Raw genomic sequence first — 27,359 nt, 5'->3', positions numbered from 1 at the left:
AAGTGAGTAACTCAAGTCAACACTAGTCCCTTAGAGGATGAGACTGGGGGAATTAGTAATTGGGAATTGAGAAATGGCTGAGATCAAAATAATTATCTTGGCTAGGTCCCCACAGTAGAAGACATTAAAAAGCATCTCGAAGATAACATGGGGTTACAGTGAGTGGGATCTTAAAATAATCTCTGTCACGAGAGGTAAAAATACCAGGAAAACTATTGGGGTTAATAGTTGATAAGTCCCCTTGTCCGCATCCTAGGGTCTTTAAGGAAGTGACGGAAAGATATTGGATGTGTTGTTTGTAATCTACAAAAAATCCCTAGATTCTGGAGATGTTCCACTGGATTGAAATATCATAAATGTATCATCACTATTCCTAAAAAGAGGAAGACAGAACGCAGGAAAATCTAGGTTGTTTGGAGAATGCAGGAATTCATTAATAGGCAGCTAATAGCAAGACATTTAGAAAAACCTGCAGTCAACGTGCATTCAATGAAACTACTGAAATTTTTTGAGGAAGCAAAACAGGTTGGAGTGAGGGTAATATTTTGGCATGGAGGTGCTAACAGATCAAGTGTACAGTAGCCAAATTTTCAGATGACACAAAAATAGTTGGTGAGAAAGTCTCAAAGAGCCTGCTAAGGGATATAGATAAGTTAGGTGAGTATGTAAGAAGTTGGTGAATGGAAATAAGAAAATGTGAGGTTATCCACTTTGGAAGGAAGAACAAAAGAGCAAATCTAGAGGAATAAGGCTATAAATTGGTGTGGTGCAAAAAGTGCTGAGGGCCCTGGTACATTAAAAGCACAAATAAATAGCAGACAGGTACAACAAGTAATGGTGAAAACTAAAGGGACATTGACTTTTATTACAGAATGCAATTTTACACGGTGTTGGTGATACTGCATTGGAGTAATGCAAAGAATTTCCATATTTATGGATGGAGGCAGTGCAAAGCAGGATTGCTAGATTGCTTATTGGATTGGATGATGTGAGTGATTATGGGATGAAGTGGTTGATTCATGGTGGGTAAGTTAGAGTACTTATTGGAATAGAGAAAAATTAGAGTTATTGATTCTCAGGGATACTGATAAGCTGGTTGCTTAGAACACTTCCTCTAGGTAAAAATTTGGAACTAGGGGACATTGTTTTAGAATAAGGGACTGCCAGTTTCAGAATAAGGGAATGCCAATTTCAGTGATCAGGTTGTAAATCTTCATAGTTCTCTGCCTCAGAGAACTGTACTGGAGAGGTCATAGAATCTATTCAAGTGGAGATTGACAGACTTTAAATGCAAGGTAGTCAACACATTTGTGGAGAGAACAGAAGATACTGCTGAGTCTAAAATTGAATTAGCCATGATCTAAATGCATGATAGAATCAGCTCTGACCAACTAGCCGAATCATGATCCTGATTCTCCTTTTAATGTTAGTTTTTACCAATAATAACCAAAGGAACTGTAGGCTTATTAGCTTACATTTTTTACATGTGGCATTGCAACACCTTCAGAAAGAAGGGAAAATTAAATGCTTATCTTTGCACCAATTAAATATGGCCACCGTAAATTATATAGGTTCCAACAAAGCTTTTCTTGGAATGCCAAACATTTACTCCACAGGATTGAATGATAACGGATTAATTTAGTTTGACAAGGCAAAGTGAGTGTCAATGAGTCTTACAACACAAAAATAAGCCCTTGCTAACCATAATTAGGTATCTACTAATCCAATTTTCAGCACTTCTGTGAACTTCAATAGGTGGTGATTCACGATCTTCATCTTAATGAGATTCTTTTGTCCCTTTTCTAATTCTGACCAAGTTTATTTTTCCTGAAATATTAACTCAGTTTCTCTTCCCACAGATGAGGCTGACCTGAGTATTTCCAGCTTTTTCTGTTTTTATTTTATTTCTAGTATCTGCAATTACTTATGTTGATGCTCAACCACAATCCTATTGAATGGCAGAACAGGCATGAGGGGCTAAAGGCTGACTCCTCCGTCTTTGTTATAGTCGTAGAGAAATCTCTCCCCATCCAAGTCCTAAATGACTGACTCCTTACCCCTTCCCAAGTTCTAGACTCCCCAGCTAATGGAAACAGGCTATCAGTATCTAGCCTGTGAATTCATCTCAGATCTTGTACATCTGAACGTGATTGTTCTAATTCTTCTAAATTCCTGGGAGTAGAAGCCACGCTCCTTCATGACCATGTTATTAAATAATTCCCTCATATTAGGAATTGTTAATGAATCTGGACTGCAAATTATAACCTCCCTTAATTTTGGCAAAAGTAAAATCAGGGATTGTCCCACAAATACCTGTTTAATCTCAGCAAGATTCCCTTACTTAGTTTAGTTTATTATGGTCACGTGTACAGTGAAAAGCTTTTAGTTTTGTGTTATCCAGTCAAAGAAGACTATGCAGGTTACAATCAAGCTGTGTACAGATAAAGGATAAAGGGTACAACATTAAGTTTAAGATGAAGACCAATAAAGCCCGATTGAAGATAGTTTGAAGGTCTCCAGTGAAGTAGACGGGAGGTCACGACTGCACTCTAGCTGGTGAGAGGACAGTTCAGTTGCCTTATAACAGCTGGGAAGAAACTGTCCCTGAATCTGGGGGTATGAATTTTCAAACTTCTGTACCTCTTGCCTGATGGGAGAGGGAAAAAGAATGAGTGATTGGCAGGAGACTAGTCCTTGATTATGCTGGTGGCCTTGCCGTGGCAGCGTGAAGTGTAGATGGAGTCAATGGAAGAGAGGTTGGTTTATGTGAGGTTGGGCTACGTATCTACAATAACTAATTTCTTGTTGTCTTGGATGGAGCTGTTCCCAAACCATGCTGTGATCCATCCCTATAAAATACTTTCAGCGGCGCATCTGCAGAAGTTGGTGCGGGTGACTGGGGACATGCCGAGCTTCCTAAGTCTTCTAAGGATGTAGAGGCATTGGTGTACTTTCTTTGGCATATCTTCAATGTGGTTAGTCCAGGACAAATTGCTGCCAATATTTATTCCTAAGAACTTGAAGCTTTTAACCAGCTTTACTGTGTGGGAATGGAACTTAAATGGTATGAGGTTACACTAAGATATATGTTTGTATTAATTATTACTGTAGATATACTGTTTACCTTCTGAGCTTAGACCATTAGACATAGGATCCGAATTGGTATGTGGCCCATCGAGTCTGCTCCACCTTTTGATTGAGGCTGAACTATTTTTCCCTCTCAACCCCATTCTCTTGCCTTCTCTCCATAACCTTTTATAACCGTACTAATCAAGAACCACTGCTTTAAAAATACCCAATAATGTTGAGGCCACCACCATCTGTAGCAATGAATTCCACTGATTCACCACCCTCTGGCTAAAGACATTTCCATTATAAAGGCACACGTTTTCATTCTGAGGCAGTGCCCTCTGGTCCTAAACTCTCCCACCACTGAAAACATCCTCTCCACATCCACTCTATCTAGGCCTTTCATTATTTGGTAGGTTTCAATGAGATCCTCCCTAATCCTTCCAAACTCCAGCAAGCACAGGCCGAGAGCCATCAAACGCTCCTCATACGTTAACCCAACCATCCACAGGAACATTCTTGTAAATCTCCTCTGGGCCCCCTCCAACGCCAGCACATCCTTCCTCAGATATGGGGCCCAAAACTGCTTGCAATATTCCAAATGTGTCCTGACCAATGTCTTATAAAGACTCAGCATTACACCCTTGCTTTAATATTCTAGTTCTCTTGAAATGAATGACATTGCATTAGCCTTTCTTACTACTGACATGACCTCCAAATTAAATATTTGAGAATCCTGCACCAGCGTTCCCAAGTCTCATTGCACTTCCATTCCGAATCCTGTCCCCATTTAGAAAATAGCCTATGCCTTTATTCCTTCTATCAAAATTCATATTCGTGCACTTTGCTACAATGTATTCTATCTGCAACTTCTTTGCCCACTCTCCCAATCTGTTTCCTCCAAAGCTTCAAGTGAACAAGGAAATTCATTGTGTGTGTAATGGCAATACAAAAATCTGAACCTGACTCTGATTCAAAGTGGAGATGCAAGAGCCTGCAGATGCTGGAATCTTGAGTAAAACACAAAGCCGACAGGCAAAAAAACATAATCTTAGAGTGACAGCTGCACCCCTCTGTGTACATGCTGCCGCCATTGCCATCAGAGTGAGGCCCAATGCAAATTGGAGGAGCAACACCTCATATTTCGCTTGGACAGCTTACAACACAAGTTTACATTGATTTCTTTAACTTCAAGGAACCGTTGTTTTCCCTGTCTCTCACTCACCGTAATTCTCAGACTAGTTTTAGTCTTCCTGATTCATTTTACTGATTGAATGCATCATTGTCACCTTCCCCTCAGCCAACATTGAACAATCCTAGAGATGGGACTCGACCGGTGAGACCGACGTCGGACAGAGCCAAAGTGGTGGGTGACTCCATTGTCTGATGTGCGAACTGGAGATTCTGTGGAGCCAGGCGAGACCCGAGGATCGTGTGTTGCCTCCCTGGTGCCAGGGTGCAAGATGTCACGCACCAAATTCAGAACATCCTCGAGAGGGAAGGTGAACAGCCAGCATTAGTTGTGCACGTAGGCACAAACGGAAGAAGAGGAAGGAGTTTCTGCAATGTGAGTTCAGAGTTAGGAAGAAGACTGAAAAGCAAGTTAAGAGTCAAGGGTGTTTTTTTCGGACGGGACAATGACATTTTTACTTGCTGTAGCACAACAGAATATGTGAATGGTATATAACGGGAAAACAAAGAAAAAGTTCAATAAATAACAAATATAGTGCAAATAACAAATAATAATATAATCTTTTGCAATTCAGAGCTCATAGCATATTTGTTATGTTTCATAGCCTGATGGCTGTGGGGATGAAGCTGTTCCTGAACCTAGATGTTACAGTCTTCAGGCTCCTGTACCTTCTTCCTGATGGCAGCGGTGAGATAAGTGTGTGGCCAGGATTGTGTGGGTCCTTGATGATTTTGGCTGCCTTTTTGAGGCAGCAACTACGATAGATCCCTTCGATGGTGGGGAGATCAAAGTCGGTGATGGACTGGGCAGTGGTCACAACGTTTTGTCGTCTTTTTTGCTCCTGGACGTTCAAGTTGCCGAACCAGGCCACGATGCAACCAGTCAGAATGCTATCTACCGTGCACTTGAAGAAGTTTAGAAGAATCCTCTTCAACATGCCGACTCTCCGTAATCTTCTCAGGAAGTAGAGTCGCTGATGTGCCTTCTTTACAAATGCATCGGTGTGCAGGGTCCAGGAAAGATCTTCTGATATATGCATGCCCAGGAATTTGAAGTTATTGACCATCTCCACCATCGTGTTGTGCTGGCACCATTTGGTCAGTCGGTCTTCTAGCATGGTTAACTCTGGATTGCTTCCAGTACCTCGTGCTAATGAGGACAGGAACAGGGAGATAGGGGGGTCTTAATGTGTGGCCGATGTGCTGGTGCAGGGAGCAAGGGGGACCGACGTTCTGGCAGGCAGGTTTGCTAGGGCTACACGTGTGGGTTTAAACTAAATAATGGGGGAGGAGGGATTGACATATTGGGAGTATAAAGATGGAGTTGAAGAAGTGCAGGAAAAGTTACAAAAGACTCTCGAATTAATGGGAAGGAAAGTTCGAGAAGGGACAAGAGAGTAAGGTCAGGGCCAATTGCGAACGGTGCGAGAGGGGAGGTGAATACCGAGGTCAAAGTGTTGTATATGAATGCGCGAAGTATAAGAAATAAAGTGGACGAGCTTGAAGCTCAGTTCGAAATTGGCAAGTATGATGTTGTGGCAATTACAGAGACTTGGCTGCAAGAGGGCCAGGGCTGGGAACTGAATATTCAAGGGTATACCTCCTATCGAGAAGACAGACAGGTGGGCAGAGGGGGTGGGGTAGCTCTGTTGGTGAGGAATTAAATTCAGTCCCTTGAGGTGATATTGAAACAGGAGATGTGAAGTCAGTATGGATAGAACTAATGAATTGTACGGGTAAAAAGATCCTAATGGGACATCTACAGGCCCCCAAACAGTAGCCTGGATATAGGGTGCAAGTTGAATCAGGAGTTAAAATTGGCATGTAGTAAAGGTAATGCTACGGTTGTTATGGGAGATTTCAACATGCAGGTAGACTGGGAAAATCTGGTTGGTACTGGACCCCAAGAAAGGGAGTTTGTGGAGTGCCTCCGTGATGGATTCTTAGAACAGCTTGTATTGGAGCCTACCAGGGAGAAGGCAATTCTGAATTTAGTGTTGTGTAATTAACCCGATTTGATAAAGGAACTTGCGATTAAGGAGCCGTTAGGAGGTAGTGACCATAATATAGTTAGGTTTTCAATTGTAGAGGGAGAAGGGTAAATCGGAGGTGTCAGTGTTACAGTTGAATAAAGGGGACTATGGGGCCATGAGGAGCTGGCCAAAGTTGACTGGAAAGATACCCTAGCAGGGATGACAGTGGAACAACAATGGCAGGTATTTCTGGGAATAATACAGAATCAGTTCATTCCAAAGAGGAAGAAAGATTCGAAGGGGAGTAAGGGGCAACCGTGGCTGACAAAGGGACAGTATAAAAATAAAAGAGAAGAAGTACAACGTAGCAAAGATGAGCGGGAAGCAAGAGGATTGGGTAATGTTTAAAGAGCAACAGAAGATAACGAAAAAGGCAATACAGGGAGAAAAGATGAGGTATGAAGGTAAGCTAGCCAAGAATATAAAGGAGAATAGCTATAAAAGCTTCTTTAGGTATGTGAAGAGGAAAACATTAGTTAAGACCAAAGTTGGACTCTTGAAGACTGAAAAAGGTGAATTTATGATGGGGAACAAGGAAATGGCAGATGAGTTGAACAGGTACTTTGGATCTGTCTTCACTAAGGAGGACACAAACTATCTTCCTGATATTCTCGTGACCAGAGCATCTAGGGTGACAACATGGGCGGAAATCCCGGGGTAGGGGGAACACCTCCCCCCCCCCTTCTGTTTTGAGAGGTGGGGGACGATCCCCCAATTTTTTTGTAATCCGGATTTTAAAATTCGGTGAAATCTCTACTTTCCGCGAGACAGTGGGGGTGGGACTGATGATCGAGGGCAGACGTGGGGTAGGGGGGAGGACCCATGATGATTCAGCGCAGTGATTGGAGGATGGAGGTGTCGGTCAGAGGTGGAAGTAGGGTGGTGGGACTGAGGATAAAGCGCGGTGAATGGAGGAGGGAGATGCCCGTGGAGCAGAGATCATAGAGCAGAGCTTGAATTGCATGCCCAGGTCATAGGTCACAAGCGAAAAACACTCTCGGCAGCCCTGGACACATCCGCAGAGAATCGATCCCGGATCTCCGGCACCGCAATCGCAGCCAAACCGCCACTGGACAATCCCTGTCCCCACCCGAGTGCCTCTTTCCCCCCCCCCCCCACCACGTCCGGGGGTGGCCAGAGACGTCGGGGTCAGATGGTAGAGGTGCCCCTAGACCCACAGCCAGCACAGAGAAGCAGTGCTAAATCCAAGCTCAACTCCGCGGAGAAGCAGCGCTAGCTCCACGGCTTCGGACTGGTGCCCCATCAGTCCAGACAGGGCTGTAGGTTAACCCGGCGAGAAAGGCAGAGTTGAACTGGATTTAGCGCTGCTTCTCCGCGCTGGCCGTAAGCCTGGGCCGTCATTCCCGTAAATCCAGGTATGGCTGGTAGGCTAACAGGCAGAGTTGAGCTGGATTTAGTGCTGCTTCTCTGCGCTGGCTGTGGGCCTGTGGGCACCACTCCCGTCTGACGTTAGGATTATTTAAAACTCCAAACATTAACATAGACACAAAATGCTGCAGTAACTCAGATGGTCAGGCAGGCTTTCTGGAGTTAAAGGATGGATGACGTTTCGGGTAGGAACCCTTGTTCTCATGTGTGAATGTGCACATGCGCGCGCGGCCCCCAAGAAATTGTGTGTCCCCCCCCCCCCCCCATGTTTTGATAGCAATTTCCGTGCCTGGTGACGAAGGAACTGAAGGAAATCCACATTAGGCAGGAAACGGTGTTGGGTAGACTGATGGGACTGAACACTGATAAATCCCCAGGGCCTGATGGTCTGCATCCCAGGGTACTTAGGGAAGTGGCTTGAGAAATTATGGATGCATTGGTGATAATTTTCCAATGTTCTATTGATTCAGGATCAGTTCCTGTGGATTGGAGGGTAGCTAATGTTATCCCACTTTTTAAGGCGGGTGAGAGAAAATAGGGAATTACAGACCAGTTAGCCTGACTTCGGTGGTGGGAAAGATGCTGGAGTCAATTATTAAAGAGGTAATAATGGGGCATTTGGTTAGCAGTAAAAGGATTAGTCCAAGTCAGCATGGATTTATGAAAGGGAAATCATGCTTGACTAATCTTCTGGTATTTTTTGAGGATGTGACAAGTAAAATGGATGAAGGGACTCGGCTTGTACTCGCTAGAATTTAGGAGGTTGAGGAGGGATCTTATAGAAACTTACAAAATTCTTAAGGGGTTGGACAGATTAGATGCAGGAAGATTGTTCCCGATGTTGGGGAAGTCCAGGACAAGGGGTCACAGTTTAAGGATAAAGGGGAAATCCTTTGGGACCGAGATGAGAAAAGCATTTTTCATACAGAGAGTGGTGAATCTCTGGAACTCTCTGCCACAGAAGGTAGTTCAGGCCAGTTCATTGGCTATATTTAAGAGAGTTAGATGTGGCCCTTGTGGCTAAAGGGATCAAGGAGTATGGAGAGAAGCCGGGTACGGGATACTGAGTTGGATAATCAGCCATGATCATATTGAATGGCGGTGCAGGCTCGAAGGGCCGAATGGCCTACTCCTGCACCTATTTTCTATGAATCTATGAGCCAGTGGATGTAGTGTATCTAGCCTTTCAGAAAGCCTTTGATAAGGTCCCACAAGGGAGACTGGTGACTAAAATTAGAGCATATGGTATTGGGGGTAGGGTGTTGACATGGACAGAAAATTGGTTGGCAGACCGGAAGCAAAGAGTAGGAGTGAACGGGTCCTTTTTAGAATGGCAGGCAGTGGCGAGTGGAGTGCCGCAAGGCTCGGTGTTGGGGCCGCAACTGTTTACCATATATATTAATGATTTGGAAGAGGGAATTAGGAGCAAAACTAACAAGTTTGCGGATAACACAAAGCTGGGTGGCAGTGTGAACTGTGAAGAGGATGTTAAGAGGTTGCAGGGTGACCTGGACAGGTGAGTGAGTGAGCAGATGCGTGGCAGATGCAGTATAATATAGATAAATGTGAGGTTATCGACTTTGGCGGCAAAAACAAGGGGGCAGATTATTATCTCAATGGGGTTAGGTATGAGGGAGGTGCAGCGAGACCTGGGCATCCTTGTACACCGGTCACTGAAAGTTGGCTTACAGGTACAGCAGGCAGTGAAGAAAGCTAATATACGAGTAAAGAGGTTCTTCTAGAAACATAGAAAATAGGTGCAGGAGTAGGCCATTCGGCCCTTCGAGCCTGCACCGCCATTCGATATGATCATGGCTGATCATCCAACTCAGTATCCCATCCCTGCCTTCTCTCCATACCCCCTGATCCCCCTAGCCACAAGGGCCACATCTAACTCCCTCTTAAATTTAGCCAATGAACTGGCCTCAACTACCTTCTGTGGCAAAGAATTCCACAGATTCACCACTCTCTGTGTAAAAAATTATTTTCTCATCTCGGTCCTAAAAGACTTCCCTCTTATCCTTAAACTGTGACCCCTAGTTCTGGACTTCCCCAACATCAGGAATAATCTTCCTGCATCTAGCCTGTCCAACCCCTTAAGAATTTTGTAAGTTTCTATAAGATCCCCCCTCAATCTTCTAAATTCTAGCGTGTACAAGCCAAGTCTATCCAGTCTTTCTTCATATGAAAGTCCTGCCATCCCAGGAATCAGTCTGGTGAACCTCTCTGTACTCCCTCTATGGCAAGAATGTCTTTCTTCAGATTAGGAGCAAAACTGTACGCAAGACTCCAGATGTGATTTCACCAAGACCCTTTTCAACTGCAGTAGAACCTCCCTGCTCTTATACTCAAATCCTTTTGCTATGAATATATTCAAATCCTTTTGCTATAATTATACTCAAATCCTTTTGCTATGAATATACTCAAATCCTTTTGCTATGAATATACTCAAATCCTTTTGCTATGAATATTCTCAAATCTTTTTGTTATGAATATACTCAAATCCTTTTGCTATGAATTGGAAGAGGGAATTAGAAGAGGGAGCAGTTGTATAGGGCTGCAGCTGTATAGGGCTCTGGTGAGACCGCATCTGGAGTATTGTGTACAGCTTTGGTCTCCTAATTTGAGGCAGGAAATCCTTGTGATTGAGGCAGTGCAGCGTAGGTTCACGAGATCGATCCCTGGGATGGCGGGACTGTCATATGAGGAAAGATTGAAAAGACTAGGCTTGTATTCACTGGAGTTTAGAAGGATGAGGGGATATCTTATAGAAACAGATAAAATTATAAAAGGACTGGACAAGCTAGATGCAGGAAAAATGTTCCCAATGTTGGGCGAGTCCAGAACCAGGGACCACAGTCTTAGAATAAAGGGGAGGGCATTTATGACTGAGGTGAGAAAAACTTTTTCACCCAGAGAGTTGTGAATTTATGGAATTCCCTGCCAGAGGGCAATGGAGGCCAAGTCATTGGATGGATTTAAGAGAGAGTTAGATAGAGCTTTAGGGGCCAGTGCATCAAGGGATATGGGGATAAGGCAGGCATGGGGTATTGATAGGGGACGATCAGCCATGATCACATTGAATGGCGGTGCTGGCTCGAAGGGCCGAATGGCCTCCTCCTGCACCTATTGTCTATTGTCTATAATTCTACATTTACTTGAGCAACGTCTGCTTTGATTTGTCGTTTTCACATCTTACCCTTCCATATCTCTAGTCTCCCTCTCCCCTGACTAACAGTCTGAAGAAGTGTCTGGAACCGAAACGTCACCCATTCCTTCTCTCCAGAGATGCTGCCTGTCCCGCTGAGTTACTCCAGCTTTTTGTGTCTATCTTCGGTGTAAACCAAATATCTTATATATCTTCTCCCCCGCTGCCCCGCACTCTCTCTCTCCCCGCTGCCCCGGGCCCCGCACTCCTTCTCCCCCGCTGCCCCGGACCCCGCACTCTCTCTCTCCCCCCGCTGCCCCGGGCCCCGCACTCCTTCTCCCCCCGCTGCCCCGGACCCCGCACTCTCTCTCTCCCCGCTGCCCCGGGCCCCGCACTCCTTCTCCCCCCGCTGCCCCGGACCCCGCACTCTCTCTCTCCCCGCTGCCCCGGGCCCCGCACTCCTTCTCCCCGCTGCCCCGGGCCCCGCACTCTTTCTCCCCGCTGCCCCGGGCCCCGCCACTCCTTCTCCCCGCTGCCCCGGGCCCCGCACTCCTTCTCCCGCTGCTGCCCCGGGCCCCGCACTCCTTCTCCCCGCTGCCCCGCACTCTCTCTCTCCCCCCGCTGCCCCGGGCCCCGCACTCCTCTCTCCCCCGCTGCCCCGGGCCCCGCACTCCTTCTCCCCGCTGCCCCGGGCCCCGCACCCCTCCTCCGCTGCCCCGCACTCTCTCTCCCCGCTGCCCCGGGCCCCGCACTCTTTCTCCCCACTGCCCCGGGCCCCGCACTCTTTCTCCCCGCTGCCCCGGGCCCCGCACTCTCTCTCCTCACCGTCCCGGACCCCGCACTCCTTCTCCCCCCGCTGCCCCGGACCCCGCACTCCTTCTCCCCGCTGCCCCGGGCCCCGCACTCCTTCTCCCCGCTGCCCCGGACCCCGCACTCTCTCTCCCCGCTGCCCCGGGCCCCGCGCTCCTTCTCCCCGCTGCCCCGGCCCCCGCACTCCTTCTCCCCGCTGCTTCCCCCGCTGCCCCGCACTCTCTCTCCCCCCGCTGCCCCGGGCCCCGCACTCCTTCTCCCCGCTGCGGCTCCAATCTTTGGCCGGAAGCAAGAAGGCGGAGCAAGAAAGCGGAGCAAGATGGCGGAACAAGATGGCGGAGTCAGCTTGCTAAAATGTGTCCTATAATCACCCATGAATCCGCCCATGAGCGTACCTCACGTTTGCGTGAGAGTAATCCATCTTGCTTCGCTATAAGATCTTTGGTGTAAACCAGCATATGCAGTTCCTTCCTCCACGTTGCCATCACCGGTCTCCACGGCAACCAGGCGGCCCTGCGAGCCGCCCAGAGAGCACTGCGCGTGGTCACGTCAGATCCGGGCTCGGCCGGGCGGCTTCCTCTTTCTCTGCGGCCGTGGATAAGGCGGCTTTGCTGAGGCCAGGGCTGCGCCGCAATCCGTCTCCATCGCCTCCGGGAACGCTCCGTATCCACTCACCATGACGGAACAGATGACTCTCCGCGGGATCCTAAAGGGACACCGTGGCTGGGTGACACAAATCGCCACCACCCCTCAATTCCCAGACATGATTCTGTCGGCGTCCCGAGGTAGGCCGGGCCGGGCAAGGCAGGACTGGATTCCAACCCGCGGTGTTGGCAATGTGTAGCCGGGTGGAGCAGCCTTTTGCTCGGCTCCCCATTAACTTTTCACTGCGCTTCCCTCTATCCTATCTTGTGGAACTATCGGGTTTTTCTTGGCTCCGGTTAGCGGGAGTGGATGTCTACGCTGACATCCGCTAATGAGGCAGACCCTCAACTTCATCTAGTCCAAAAAGTGTCGTGGAGCAGGCAGCCGACTTGTTGAAAGTGAAAAAATTAATATTTTGACGAGTATATTACGCATGCACCTTAAAGATGCTTGTTATCGTTCAAAACTTACATGAATCAAAGTGCTTTACAACTACGATACTTGACGGTTTTATTTAAAAAAAGACGATTGAGGGCATAAAGAGATGTGCATCTTGTGCTTCTTCACCATCTGATTTCTAGCAAGATGTTTGGCAATATTACATCCTCTGCCGCTACGTAGGGTAACATTTCTCCCATAACTATGTCCAAATATCTATGTGTCCCTTTTCGATGTTCCCAATGATCTCCCAGAGTAGGTTTATATTACATGGGTTTTGAGTCATCTCAGACTTAAATTGCCTATCTCTTAGGCCTATTAGTTGTAGGTAATTTGCTTTGGAGGAATAGACCCTTGACCTGTCAGTGTTGCTCATATTCCTTTGGTTAATCTTCTAAACAAGTGAGTATAGGCTCTCCTTGCATCTTTTATAGAATGCAATATTCCCGGATACAATGTGGTAATTTGTTGCACCGTCCCCACGGCATTTTTATTCTTGATTACAAACAAAATGGTGTGCTGTATTACAAAGACGTGGACACGCACCAGATGCCTGAACAATTGCAGCAAGATTTTGGTACTCTTATATTGATCCCTATGCAATTAAATCTTGCATTTTTTATTTCCTAGTAACTTTGCAGTCTTACTTTTATGTGTATCAATCTGCACTTTCATAATGGCTCCTTGCCACTTAAACGTGCAATTTTTGTCTGGCTTGTAAAAATAAAACAATTCCCCTGATTTATACTTATCTGTCATCTTCTTGCCCATTAATGATCGGTGGGGGCGCTGCAATGGCGGCAGCCCTGTCAGCAGCGCGTTAGTTTTTTCAACTTTTTTAATTTTTTTTTAGTTTTAAAGTATGTTTTTAATGTTTCTTTGTGTTTTGTGTGGGGGGTGGTGTGGGGGGGTGAGGGGCCGTTTTGGCCGCCTCCTCCATGGGGAGGCGACTTTTTCCAGGTCGCCTCCCCCGTGGCCTAACAGCAAGGATCGGCGCGGCCTTTCCCGGAGACGCGCCCGGGGCTTCAGCGGCGGGCGCAGCGTGGACTCTCGGCGTGGAGCGTGTGAGCCCTCGATGGGGCTCGCTGGAGGGGAGCGCTCCGTTTCGCTGGCCCGGGGCAGCCTGAAGCCGCGCCCGGTCTGCACAGCTCCAGCTGGCGCGGCGTCTACAGCCCGGGATCCCTCATGGGGGACCCGGGGGAAGAAGAAGCCATCACTGCCGGCCCACGGCCAACTTCTACCGCGGGCGCGGTGGCGACTTACCATCACCCTCCAGCGAGAGAGGCCCAGGGAGCCGTTGGTGAGAGGGGAGGAGTACCTGCGCTGTAAGTATAAAATACACCGCGGGGCTTGTTTCCACAGAGGCCCAGGGAGCCGTTGGTGAGAGGGGAGGAGTACCTGCGCTGTAAGTATAAAATACACCGCGGGGCTTGTTTTCACAGACCCAGAGGCCCAGGGAGCCGCTGGAGAGAGGGGAGGAGTCCCTGCGCTGTAAGTATAAAATACACCGCGGGGCTTGTTTCCACAGAGGCCCAGGGAGCCGTTGGTGAGAGGGGAGGAGTACCTGCGCTGTAAGTATAAAATACACCGCGGGGCTTGTTTCCACAGAGGCCCAGGGAGCCGTTGGTGAGAGGGGAGGAGTACCTGCGCTGTAAGTATAAAATACACCGCGGGGCTTGTTTCCACAGAGGCCCAGGGAGCCGTTGGTGAGAGGGGAGGAGAACCTGCGCTGTAAGTATAAAATACACCGCGGGGCTTGTTTCCACAGAGGCCCAGGGAGCCGTTGGTGAGAGGGGGAGGAGAACCTGCATACCAAATCGCCAACGTTCCAGAGAAGGAGTCTGGGGGAAGCCTCTGATTGGTTCAGAGGAAGCCTCTGATTGGTTTACTTTTTTACATTTTTGCCTTTAGGCTAAGGATTCTGGGAGTAAAGGATTCTGGGAGTTAAGGGTACACTATTTATTAGTAAAGGTTAACGGATAAAGTTTTTGTGTTTTTTAATATTTAATATAGTTAAATTGGGAGTAGGATATGTCGGTGGAGATTGGCCCCGTGGTTTGCTCAGCCTGCAACATGTGGGAAATCAGGGATATGGTCGGTGTCCCTGGTGACTATGTTTGCAGGAAGTGTGTCCAGCTGCAGCTCCTGGCAGACCGCATTGAACGATTGGAGCTGCGGTTGGATTCATACTGGAGCATCCACGACGCTGAGAAAGTCGTGGACAGCACGTACAGTGAGTTGGTCACACCGCAGGTGAAAGGTAAGAGGACAGAAGGGGAACGGGTGGCCAATAGTCAGCAAAGCAGCAGGCAGGTAGTGCAGGAGTCCCCTGCGGTCATCTCCCTCCTAAACAGGTATACCATTTTGGAAACTGTTGAGGGAGATTGCTCATCAGGGGAAGGCAGCAGCAGCCAAGTTCATGGCACCATGGGTGGCTCTGCGGCACATGAGGGGGGGAAAAAGAGTGGAAGGGCAATAGTAATAGGGGATTCAATTGTCAGGGGAATAGATAGGCGTTTCTGCGGCCGCAAAAGAGACTCCAGGATGGTATGTTGCCTCCCTGGTGCAAGGGTCAGGGATGTCACTGAACGGCTGCAGAACATTCTGGAGGGGGAGGGTGAACAGCCAGTTGTCGTGGTGCATATTGGCACCAACGATATAGGTAAAAAAAGGGATGAGGTCCTACAGGATGAATTTAGGGAGCTAGGAGATAAGCTTAAAAGTAGGACCTCAAAGGTAATAATCTCTGGATTACTACCAGTACCACGGGCCAGTCAGAGCAGAAATAGGAGGATATTGCAGATGAATACGTGGCTTGAAAAATGGTGCAAGGGGGAGGGATTCAAATTTTTAGGGCATTGGAACCAGTTCTGGGGGAGGTGGGACCAGTACAAACAGGACGGTCTGCACCTGGGCTGGAATGGAACCAATGTCCTTGGGGGAGTGTTTGCTAGTGCTGTCGGGGAGGATTTAAACTAATGTGGCAGGGGGATGGGTACAAGAGCAGAGGGGCAGGGGGGTGTAAAATGAAGGTAGAAGCAATAGGTAGCAAGGTGAAAAGTAAAAGTGGCAGGCAGCCAAAACCAGGGCAAAAATCAAAAAGGGCCACTTTTCAACATAATTGTATAAGGGGTAAGAGCGTTGTAAAAACAAGCCTGAAGGCTTTGTGTCTCAATGCAAGGAGTATTCGTAATAAGGTGGATGAGTTGAACGTGCAGATAGCCATTAATGACTATGATATAGTTGGGATCACGGAGACATGGCTCCAGGGTGACCAAGGCTGGGAGCTGAACATCCAGGGATATTCAATATTCAGGAGGGATAGAGAGAAAGGAAAAGGAGGTGGGGTAGTGTTGCTGGTTAGAGAGGAGATTAACGCAATGGAAAGGAAGGACATTAGTTTGGAGGATGTGGAATCGGTATGGGTAGAGCTGCGAAACAATAAGGGGCAGAAAACGCTGGTGGGTGTTGTGTACAGGCCACCTAACAGTAGTAGTGAAGTTGGAGATGGTATCAAACAGGAAATTAGAAATGCTTGTGACAAAGGCAAAGCAGTTATAATGGGTGACTTCAATCTACATATAGATTGGGTGAATCAAATTGGCAGGGGTGCTGAGGAAGAGGATTTCTTGGAATGTATGCGGGATAGTTATCTAAATCAACATGTAGAGGAACCAACGAGAGAGCTGGCTATTTTAGACTGGGTATTGAGTAATGAGGAAGGGTTAGTTAGTAGTCTTGTTGTGCGTGGCCCCTTGGGCAAGAGTGACCATAATATGGTTGAGTTCTTCATTAGGATGGAGAGTGACATTGTTAATTCAGAAACAATGGTTTTGAACTTAAAGAAAGGTAACTTTGAGGGTATGAGACGTGAATTGGCCAAGATTGACTGGCAATTAATTCTAAAAGGGTTGACGGTGGATATGCAATGGAAGGCATTTAAAGACTGCATGGATGAACTACAAAAATTGTTCATCCCAGTTTGGCAAAAGAATAAATCATGGAAGGTAGTACATCCATGGATAACAAGGGAAATCAGGGATAGTATCAAAGCAAAGGATGATGCGTACAAACTAGCCAGAAAAAGCAGCATACCGGAGAAATTCAGAGACCAGCAGAGGAGGACGAAGGGCTTAATTAGGAAAGGAAAAATGGATTATGAAAGAAAACTAGCAGGGAACATAAAAACTGACTGCAAAAGTTTTTATAGATATGTGAAAAGAAAGAGATTAGTTAAAACAAATGTAGGTCCCTTGCAGTCAGAAACAGGTGAGTTGATCATGGGGAACCAGGATATGGCGGACCAATTGAATAACTACTTTGGTTCCGTCTTCACTAAGGAAGACATAAATGATCTGCCGGAAATAGCAGGGGCCCGCGGGTCAAAGGAGGTGGAGGAATTGAGTGAAATCCAGGTTAGTCGGGAAGTGGTGTTGGGTAAATTGAATGGATTAAAGGCCGATAAATCCCCAGGGCCAGATAGGCTGCATCCCAGAGTACTTAAGGAAGTAGCTCCAGAAATAGTGGATGCATTAGTAATAATCTTTCAAAACTCTTTAGATTCTGGAGTAGTTCCAGAGGATTGGCGGGTAGCAAACGTAACCCCACTTTTTAAGAAGGGAGGGAGAGAGAAAACGGGGAATTACAGGCCAGTTAGTCTAACATCGGTAGTGGGGAAACTGCTAGAGTCAGTTATTAAAGATGGGATAGCAGCACATTTGGAAAGTGGTGAAATCATTGGACAAAGTCAGCATGGATTTACGAAAGGTAAATCATGTCTGACGAATCTTATAGAATTTTCGAGGATGTAACTAGTAGCGTGGATAGGGGAGAACCAGTGGATGTGGTGTATCTGGACTTCCAGAAGGCTTTTGACAAGGTCCCACATAAGAGATTAGTATACAAACTTAAAGCACATGGCATTGGGGGTTCAGTATTAATGTGGATAGAGAACTGGCTGGCAAACAGGAAGCAAAGAGTAGGAGTAAACGGGTCCTTTTCACAATGGCAGGCAGTGACTAGTGGGGTACCGCAAGGCTCAGTACTGGGACCCCAGCTATTTACAATATATATTAATGATCTGGATGAGGGAATTGAAGGCAATATCTCCAAGTTTGCGGATGACACTAAGCTGGGGGGCAGTGTTAGGTGTGAGGAGGATGCTAGGAGACTGCAAGGTGACTTGGATAGGCTGGGTGAGTGGGCAAATGTTTGGCAGATGCAGTATAATGTGGATAAATGTGAGGTTATCCATTTTGGTGGCAAAAACGGGAAAGCAGATTATTATCTAAATGGTGGCCGATTGGGAAAGGGGGAGATACAGCGAGACCTGGGTGTCATGGTACACCAGTCATTGAAGGTAGGCATGCAGGTGCAGCAGGCAGTAAAGAAAGCAAATGGTATGTTGGCTTTCATAGCAAGAGGATTTGAGTATAGGAGCAGGGAGGTTCTACTGCAGTTGTACAGGGTATTGGTGAGACCACACCTGGAGTATTGCGTGCAGTTTTGGTCTCCAAATCTGAGGAAGGACATTATTGCCATAGAGGGAGTGCAGAGAAGGTTCACCAGACTGATTCCTGGGATGTCAGGACTGTCTTATTAAGAAAGACTGGATAGACTTGGTTTATACTATCTAGAATTTAGGAGATTGAGAGGGGATCTTATAGAAACTTACAAAATTCTTAAGGGGTTGGACAGGCTAGATGCAGGAAGATTGTTCCCGATGTTGGGGAAGTCCAGGACAAGGGGTCACAGCTTAAGGATAAGGGGGAAGTCCTTTAGAACCGAGATGAGGAGAACTTTTTTCACACAGAGTGGTGAATCTCTGGAACTCTCTGCCACAGAGGGTAGTTGAGGCCAGTTCATTGGCTATATTTAAGAGGGAGTTAGATGTGGCCCTTGTGGCCAAGGGGGTCAGAGGGTATGGAGAGAAGGCAGGTACGGGTTACTGAGCTGGATGATCAGCCATGATCATATTGAATGGCGGTGCAGGCTCGAAGGGCCGAATGGCCTACTCCTGCACCTAATTTCTATGTTTCTATCCCTGGAGGGGAGCTTCGACCGCCGGCCCTGCGGTCTGCAGTGCTTCTGGCTGCGGCGCGGCGCGGCGGGAACTTTAAACTTTAAATCTCGACCGCCGGCCTGCGGCCTACACCAACTTCAAGCCGCGGTCTCCAGTGGGGAAGAGCCGACCCTGGACTTGTACCTTGTCCTTTTACCATCTGGACGACGCCCGCAGCGGCGACTGCGGAGGGTTGAGGTCCCGACCGCGGGGGAAAATGGAGGAGGACTGGCCAAATTGTGTGCCTTCCACCACAGTGATGAATGCTGTGGTGGATGTTTATGTTACATTTTTAGTGTGTTTTTGTGTGTGTTCTTTCTCATTGTACCGCTGCTGGCAAATTCATTTCACTTGCACTTTATGTGCAATGTGACAAATAAACCGTATTGTATTGTATTGTAAAAATGGAAATAAATATTGAAATTCTGGAAAATAAAACACAAAATGCTGACGATCAGTCAGGATCTGTGGCAAAAACACCAATTAACCAAATAAATCTGAAGAATGGTTCTGACCAGACACATCACCTATCCAAGTTCTCCAGTGATGCTGCATAACTCACTGAGTTACTCCAGTAGCTTGACTCCTTTATTATAAACTTGTATCTGCAACTGATCAGTCTGAAGAAGGGTTTCGGCCCGAAACGTTGCCTGTTTCCTTCATTCCATAGATGCTGCTGTACCCGCTGAGTTTCTCCAGCATTTTTGTCGATTTTCAATTAACATTGGATTTGGATTCTTTCAGTAAGGTTATTTCAAAATACTCCGTTGCTTGGAGAGAGGAAACGGCAACATGCATATGCATCTTTCAAAAGTATTTCGCATTAATGATTAACAAATTATCTGTATTAGTACAGCACTCGGAGGGGGGGAAAAATACTATGATGCATGGGATGTGGATGAATTGCAATAGGGAATGCAGGTAGTAAAGATGGTTTCAATCAATCTTGGTTCACTGTGTTCGTTATTCTATTTCAGATGCAGCTATCATCATGTGGAAACTAACTAGGGATGAGTCCAGTTACGGTATGCCTCAACGTCGCCTCGATGGTCATGGTCACTTCATCAGTGATGTGGTCATTTCTTCTGATGGTCAGTTTGCCCTTTCTGGTTCCTGGGATAAAACCCTGCGACTTTGGGATTTGACAACGTAAGAATGCAGCTAAAACACCCAACAGTTTCTTCAGAAAACATTTTAATTACAACTTATACCAATTGCACAATTACATTTTTTTAAACAATAAATGGCACCTTTCCTGCAATTTACTGTATTTCTAATTTTATTTCTGGTCTAGGGGTTTGACGACCCGCTCATTTAATGGTCACACCAAGGATGTACTGAGTGTTGCCTTTTCAGCAGATAATCGGCAAATTGTGTCTGGTTCCCGTGACAAAACTGTTAAACTGTGGAACACCCTTGGAGTTTGCAAGTACACCATCCAGGTAACGTTGAGGCTGAATTGTTTCAATTCCGCGTACTTTAACAAACACTAGTATTATCCTTCAGTGCAATTATGCTTTGGATATTCTTGAGAGTGAGTTAAATTCCCAATCTAAAAGACCAACAGTAGACAGTGAGATGGAAAACGTTAGTTTGCAGGAAGATATAGGTGTCCTATCACATGAAATATCTTGCAGTGAAATGTTATCACTGGGCAAAAAATGGGAGGGTGCTTACTGATGGTTGTGGGGGAAGAAGAAGAGAATTTGCTTTAAAGGCAGGACAAATGATAGAAATGTATGTATTTGGCAGTATAGGATGTAAGAGCAAGGAAGTTGTGCTGTACCACTATACATTAATAGGATGACAATGTGTCCCATTCTAAGCACTGCTTTACAGGTATATAATTTAAACTGGAAATCCTATTGACACATGTGTCAAATGCAATTGACATATTATTGACAAGACTTGTAACATTTAGAAGGATTAGATCAGGGATCAGCAACCTAATGCGGCCCTGTAACCCGGAATAATCCGGACCGCGGGTGGATTTTTTTTCCCGTATTCATCAGGCCCGCCGAATAAGCACGGCCGAAATCTGGCTGTATCGCATCCTGCGCAAAGCTGTCGGCGCGGCTGAGCACCTTCTGTGAACATGTTTAAGAAAGAACTGCAGATGCTGGAAAATTGAAGGTAGACAAAAATGCTAGAGAAACTCAGCGGGTGAGACCTCCAAAGATTGCATGAGGCTGCCTCACCCGCTGAGTTTCTCCAGCATTTTTGTCTACCTTCTGTGAACACGTGATTTGATGCCTGCCATGCGGGGCAGGATCCATGTATACACGTGATTGATGTGGCCCATCATCTGCTCACAGACATGCGTCCTGGCCCCTATGCAGAACAAGGTTGCCGACCCCTGGATTAGATGGTTGATTGTTTTCTTTGGAACAGAAGTCTGAGGGCAGTCTTAATTGAGTTGTGTAAAATTATCAGGAGCACGGCTAGGGGATGGGCAAAAGTCAGCACATATGGATTTAATCTGTTGGATGAAAGGATAGGGGGATATGAAGAAGAATGTTTTGCCTGCAGAGACGTAGGATTCTGGAATCTGCCACTTTGTATGGTAGAGGCTCAAACCCTCAGCATATTTGCACAACTAGATACGGATATGATACATGGTTGAATGGCCTGCTGTGTTTAAAAGGTTTTCAGTGATCATGAATGACACATGATACAGCAAAACTAGTGACACAATCTCAGTGTATGGCTGACAGACCAAATAAATGCATAGAGAACACAATTTATTATAAAATAATCAGAAATAGATGCAACTTACTTGACCACATGGTGGTCATCCACTTCTGCTTCAATAAATCAAGTAATTCAGTAAATACAGTAGTTATTTAGTAAGTGAAATGAGAATGTATTTGGTGCTAAATTATTAGATGTATGCCTATTTTATGATGGGGAAAAGAAAGCATCTGACCAATATTTCATGGCCACGTGTTTATTTATTCATTGTTCATTCAAAACAATAGCTGAAACCTGGAGGGTACTGGGAATGCCTTTCTATTAGCTGATGTCATGGAACGCTATTTATCAGGTGATGCATCATGGCGGGGAGGGTACAAAAGGTGTACTCTGTGAGTTGATGTCTTGAAATTGGAGATATCAGTTATTGATGTAATGTTATGGTAAGAATTTGGCCGATGTAAAGAAATTTATGTTGAATCTCTATTGTAATATCTTGTCTTTGTTAAATTTTATACACTTTTATGCGTTCCAATCCGCAGGACGAATGCCACAGTGAATGGGTTTCGTGTGTTCGCTTCTCGCCAAATAGCAGCAATCCCATCATTGTCTCCTGTGGGTGGGACAAACTGGTTAAGGTAAATATGTGGCAGATATAGATTAGAGTTTGAGTGGTGGGGGTGTGGTGTGAGTACAGCTTTTATCGCCTTGATATTATTGCTTTGAATTTTTTAATTGATTGTATAATAGTTGTTAGGATGAACCAGTTTAGTTTTTAGTTTAGAGATATAGCGTGGCAACAGGCCTTTGTCCACCAAGTCCGTGCCAACCAGCAATCACTGTACATTAACACTATCCACAAGCTAGGGACAATTTGCAATTTTACAAAGTCAATTAACCTACTAACCTGTATGTCTTTGGGTGTGGGGAAGGGAAACCAGAGATCCCAGGGAAAACCCACGCAGGTCATAGGGAGAACATACAAACTCTGTATAGACAAGCATCCGTAGTCAGGATCGAACCCAGGTCTTTGGCAACTCAACTGCTGCCTTTGCAGACATTTTTGTGATCTGGTTTGAATATGATTTTTGTGTTTAATTCTCTATTGTTTTCAGTTAATTTTGGGGCTTGATTTCCTTTTTTGATTTGTGATGAAGAACGATCGATGTTTGTGAGATGGGCTAATTTGCACTACACCCCATTCCTCTACAGTGCTCATTTTCCCTCGGCATATAGGAATTCTATCAGAACTATGTCCCACTTGTTTCCCTGTGACATGATATAATTCACATGCCCATCACTTCAGCCTAGTTATCCTACCGCCCATTATGGGGGTAATAAACTTACCAGCTAATGTCTCTTTGGTTTGAAGCGGAGAAGCAAGTTTAGTTTAGAGATACAGCGTGGTAACAGGCCCTTCGACCCACCGAATTTGTACCAACCAGTGGTCCCTGTGCACTAGCACTATCCTACATGCAATGGACCATTTACAATTTTCAACAAAGCCAATTAACCTGCAAATCTGTACGTCTTTGTAGTGGGCGGAAACCCACCGGCGGCCACAGGGAGAAAGCTCAAACTCCGTACAGACAGCACCCGTAGTCGGGGTTGAACCTGAGTCTCTGGTGCTGTACGGCAGAAGCTCTATAACTCCACCACCATGCCGCCCATGATCACCCAAAGAAGCGTGTGTGGTGATGCAGAATATGTAAACTCCACTCGGCACCACAGGTCAGGGTATACTCTGGAGCTGTGAGGTACTGCATTACTATTTATCCAACTCATTATGATTGCTTTGTGTTCTGTTACTTAAAAAATTGCAGTAGTTAATAGACAAATGATGTATTTTTAAAAGGAGGCATTGAATATGCTCTTTCCTGTTCCAGGTTTGGAACTTAGCCAACTGCAAACTGAAAACAAATCATATTGGGCATTCTGGTGTCCTGAATACTGTTACCGTTTCTCCTGATGGATCCCTATGCGCTTCAGGTGGCAAGGTACATTATTTTCTTTTATAACCTTGCTATTTACATTTGGTAGTTTAGGTGGCTAAATTGGTAATGACTTGGACATAATTGTTAAGGAAACTGAAGTTATTTGAACCAACCTGCCGTGAGAACATTCCAGTTAAGCATTAGCTCTCTTGTAAATTTTGACTTGAGCTAAAGCTTGAAACAAAAGATAGAAATCTAATGCTCAGCAGTGAGGACTCTTGAATTCTCTAAGCTATTTATTAATATATGTTTAAGATATGCTGTTTTCTGTTCTATAGGATGGACAAGCCATGTTGTGGGATCTCAATGAGGGAAAACATCTGTACACCTTGGATGGTGGTGACATTATCAGTGCCTTGTGCTTTAGTCCCAATAGGTATTGGCTATGTGCTGCCACTGGGCCCAGCATTAAAATTTGGGTAAGTAGGTGTATATTTTGGAGTTTTCTTTGAAACATTGGAAGGTGAAACAGTTCCGAAGAGAAGTTTAAGGATTTAGAAAAGATTTCCTTTAAACATATAGAATTATGCTACATTTGTTTAAAATGAGCAGTGCACTGTCTGCTTCATGAAGCCAGGCAGCTTGGTTCTATTTTACTGGCCAGTTTATCTCATTTGTTGTCTGGAGATAGCTGCCTGGCACTTCCTTTTGATACTCTCACATTTTTGTGCTATGTAGAGAAACCAAAGCAAGTGAAGATTGTAGAATGAAGCTTTTCTCTTTCCTCACCTGGACCTGCTTATTCAAAAAGGCAAAATAAGCCATGGTCTGTTTTTTTGTGTAACTTGAGCATTGCATATCTGAAAGTTAGATGGTTGTAAGAATTCCATTATATTAAAATGCAATTGCATGAAGCATATTCAGATTTAAATAGAAACCTTACAAACCATGTACAATTTCTGCTTATAACTGCGTTAGTGAAAATATCAAATTGCACTTTGTATTGAGAGGCCTGACAATCGGGCCTTCCATGGAGGCGACCGGAGAGTTTATGGCCCCGACCACGGATGAACAAAGGAGGAGGACTGACTAAACTTTGTGCCTTCCACCTCAGTGAAGAATGCTATGGTGGATGTTTGTGTTAAATTTTATTGTGTATTGTGTGTTCTTTTTCATTGCTGCCAAATTCATTTCACTGCACCTTCGGCTGCATGTGGCGAATAATATTGACTTTGACTTTGATTGTTGACAGGACCTGGAAGGAAAAATCATCGTGGATGAATTAAGACAAGAAATAATTAGCACCAGCAATAAAGCAGAGCCTCCACAGTGTACATGCCTGGCTTGGTCTGCAGATGGACAGGTATCTTTATTTGCCTAAGTTTGAAGAAGGGGTTCGGCCCGAAACGTTGCCTATTTCCTTCGCTCCACAGATGCTCTCGGCATTGGGGGTTCAGCACACAGCATTGGGGGTTCAGTATTGATGTGGATAGAGAACTGGCTGGCAAACAGGAAGCAAAGAGTAGGAGTAAACGGGTCCTTTTCACAATGGCAGGCAGTGACTAGTGGGGTGCCGCAAGGCTCAGTGCTGGGACCCCAGCTATTTACAATATATATTAATGATCTGGATGAGGGAATTGAAGGCAATATCTCCAAGTTTGCGGATGACACTAAGCTGGGGGGCAGTGTTAGCTGTGAGGAGGATGCTAGGAGACTGCAAGGTGACTTGGATAGGCTGGGTGAGTGGGCAAATGTTTGGCAGATGCAGTATAATGTGGATAAATGTGAGGTTATCCATTTTGGTGGCAAAAACGGGAAAGCAGACTATTATCTAAATGGTGGCCGATTGGGAAAGGGGGAGATGCAGCGAGACCTGGGTGTCATGGTACACCAGTCATCGAAGGTAGGCATGCAGGTGCAACAGGCAGTAAAGAAAGCGAATGGTATGTTAGCTTTCATTGCAAAAGGATTTGAGTATAGGAGCAGGGAGGTTCTACTGCAGTTGTACAGGGTCTTGCTGAGACCACACCTGGAGTATTGCGTACAGTTTTGGTCTCCAAATCTGAGGAAGGACATTATTGCCATAGAGGGAGTGCAGAGAAGGTTCACCAGACTGATTCCTGGGATGTCGGGACTGTCTTATGAAGAAAGACTGGATAGACTTGGTTTATACTCTCTAGAATTTAGGAGATTGAGAGGGGATCTTATAGAAACTTACAAAATTCTTAAGGGGTTGGACAGGCTAGATGCAGGAAGATTGTTCCCGATGTTAGGGAAGTCCAGGACAAAGGGTCACAGCTTAAGGATAAGGGGGAAATCCATTAAAACCGAGATGAGAAGAACTTTTTTCACACAGAGTGGTGAATCTCTGGAACTCTGCCACAGAGGGTAGTTGAGGCCAGCTCATTGGCTATATTTAAGAGGGAGTTAGATGTGGACCTTCTGGCTAAGTGGATCAGGGGGTATGGAGAGAAGGCAGGTACGGGATACTGAGTTGGATGATCAGCCATGATCATATTGAATGGCGGTGCAGGCTCGAAGGGCCGAATGGCCTACTCCTGCACCTAATTTCTATGTTTCTATGCTGCTGCACCTGCTGAGTTTCACCAGCATTTTTGTGTACCTCCTATCTTTATTTGTCAATTGAAATACAGCCAGTATCCCGATGATTATGTTCAATCACACAAGTATCTGAACCTTATGGCGATGATTACACGTCCTGCAAATATGAGGGATATGAGATTGGAATTTTTGTTGGTTAAATGGTGAAATGGCTATTGCCATTTCATATTAGCGCACATTATCCAAGTTAAATAGTGCAAATATCTTGTAATTTTAGTAGCACTGACAGCTGTTTGAGAATCTGGAAACCTCCAAGTGAAACATTTTAGTTTTTTTTTAAGTCTGCAACATCAGGATTAATTTCTGACTTTGTATTTCAGACCTTGTTTGCTGGCTACACGGATAACCTCATCAGAGTCTGGCAGGTCACCATTGGAACAAAATAAAGTACTTTTTGCAAGAAGTTGGAAAATCTTGTTCGGGCTGATTTAAAATAAAATATTACTGTCACTTTGCATGTGTGGGGAGAATGTTTTTTGTTCTTGTTTTTTTTTAATGGATGACCACCAAAAACACATTGCCTACCATCTGAAATAGTTAATTGCTCCCATTTAAAATATATATATTGTATTTGCATTACTGCTCGGTGAATTTGTGCTTTTTTTCCCCTCTTGCCGTTTGCTCAAAATCTTATTTTTTAGCATGGCAAAGATCTAAATTGGTTTAACGTATCTAGGTTCCGAATAGTTACGTTTCAAGATTATTTTAGTCAACATTCGTTGAACACCATTTCAAAGAACAAATATAATCTACATTGACACTATGGGTCGAGTTGCTAATTCCTGCTCTGTTCTCTTGCAAATGCAACCATTCATGGCCATAATTATGGTGTGCTAGTCGTTTGTTTTTAATCTCTTTACTAACATTGCAAGAATTGTCAATCTTTAGTGGGGTTTTTGTGAAATGCAGAATGTTTTAGTTTAGTCCAGCGATACAGCATGGAAATGGGACGTTTTGCCCACTGAGTCCACGCTGACGAGTAATCACCCGTTCACACTGGTTCTACGTTGTTCCACTTTCGCATCCTACACACTATGGGAAATTTATAGAGGCCGATTGACCTACAAACCCATACATCTGTGGGATGTGGAAGAAAATTGGAGCATCCAGAGACAACGGGAGAATGTACAAACTCCACGCATATAGCACCCAGGGTCAGGATAGAAACCAATCTCTGGCACTGAGGCAGCAGCTCTACCTGCTGTGTCACTGTACTGCCCCTAATGTCTGCTACATAATCTGGAGGTGAATTTATTTTGTTTTTGTTTTTCCTATAAGTGAAGTTGTTATTAATTTGCCACAAGAGCCTCTTGGAGGAAAATTCATCA

At 45.4% G+C, this 27,359-nt stretch overlaps 1 protein-coding gene across 1 annotated transcript; it reads left to right on the top strand.

The window, feature by feature from the left end:
• The first annotated feature begins 12,191 nt into the window (after positions 1 to 12,191).
• rack1 (receptor for activated C kinase 1) lies at positions 12,192 to 26,486 on the top strand. Its single transcript, XM_055643154.1, has 8 exons — positions 12,192 to 12,425; positions 19,762 to 19,933; positions 20,079 to 20,226; positions 22,018 to 22,113; positions 23,362 to 23,472; positions 23,748 to 23,888; positions 24,662 to 24,772; positions 26,352 to 26,486. Exons 1-8 carry the CDS (start codon positions 12,317 to 12,319, stop codon positions 26,415 to 26,417), a joined length of 954 nt encoding a protein of 317 aa, XP_055499129.1. The 5' UTR covers positions 12,192 to 12,316; the 3' UTR covers positions 26,418 to 26,486.
• The last annotated feature ends 873 nt before the right edge of the window (positions 26,487 to 27,359 follow it).

Source organism: Leucoraja erinacea, chromosome 11 (genome assembly GCF_028641065.1).
Source record: "Leucoraja erinacea ecotype New England chromosome 11, Leri_hhj_1, whole genome shotgun sequence".
In the NCBI taxonomy this organism is placed as follows: domain Eukaryota; kingdom Metazoa; phylum Chordata; class Chondrichthyes; order Rajiformes; family Rajidae; genus Leucoraja; species Leucoraja erinaceus.
This window is presented reverse-complemented; position numbering and strand designations above follow the sequence as displayed.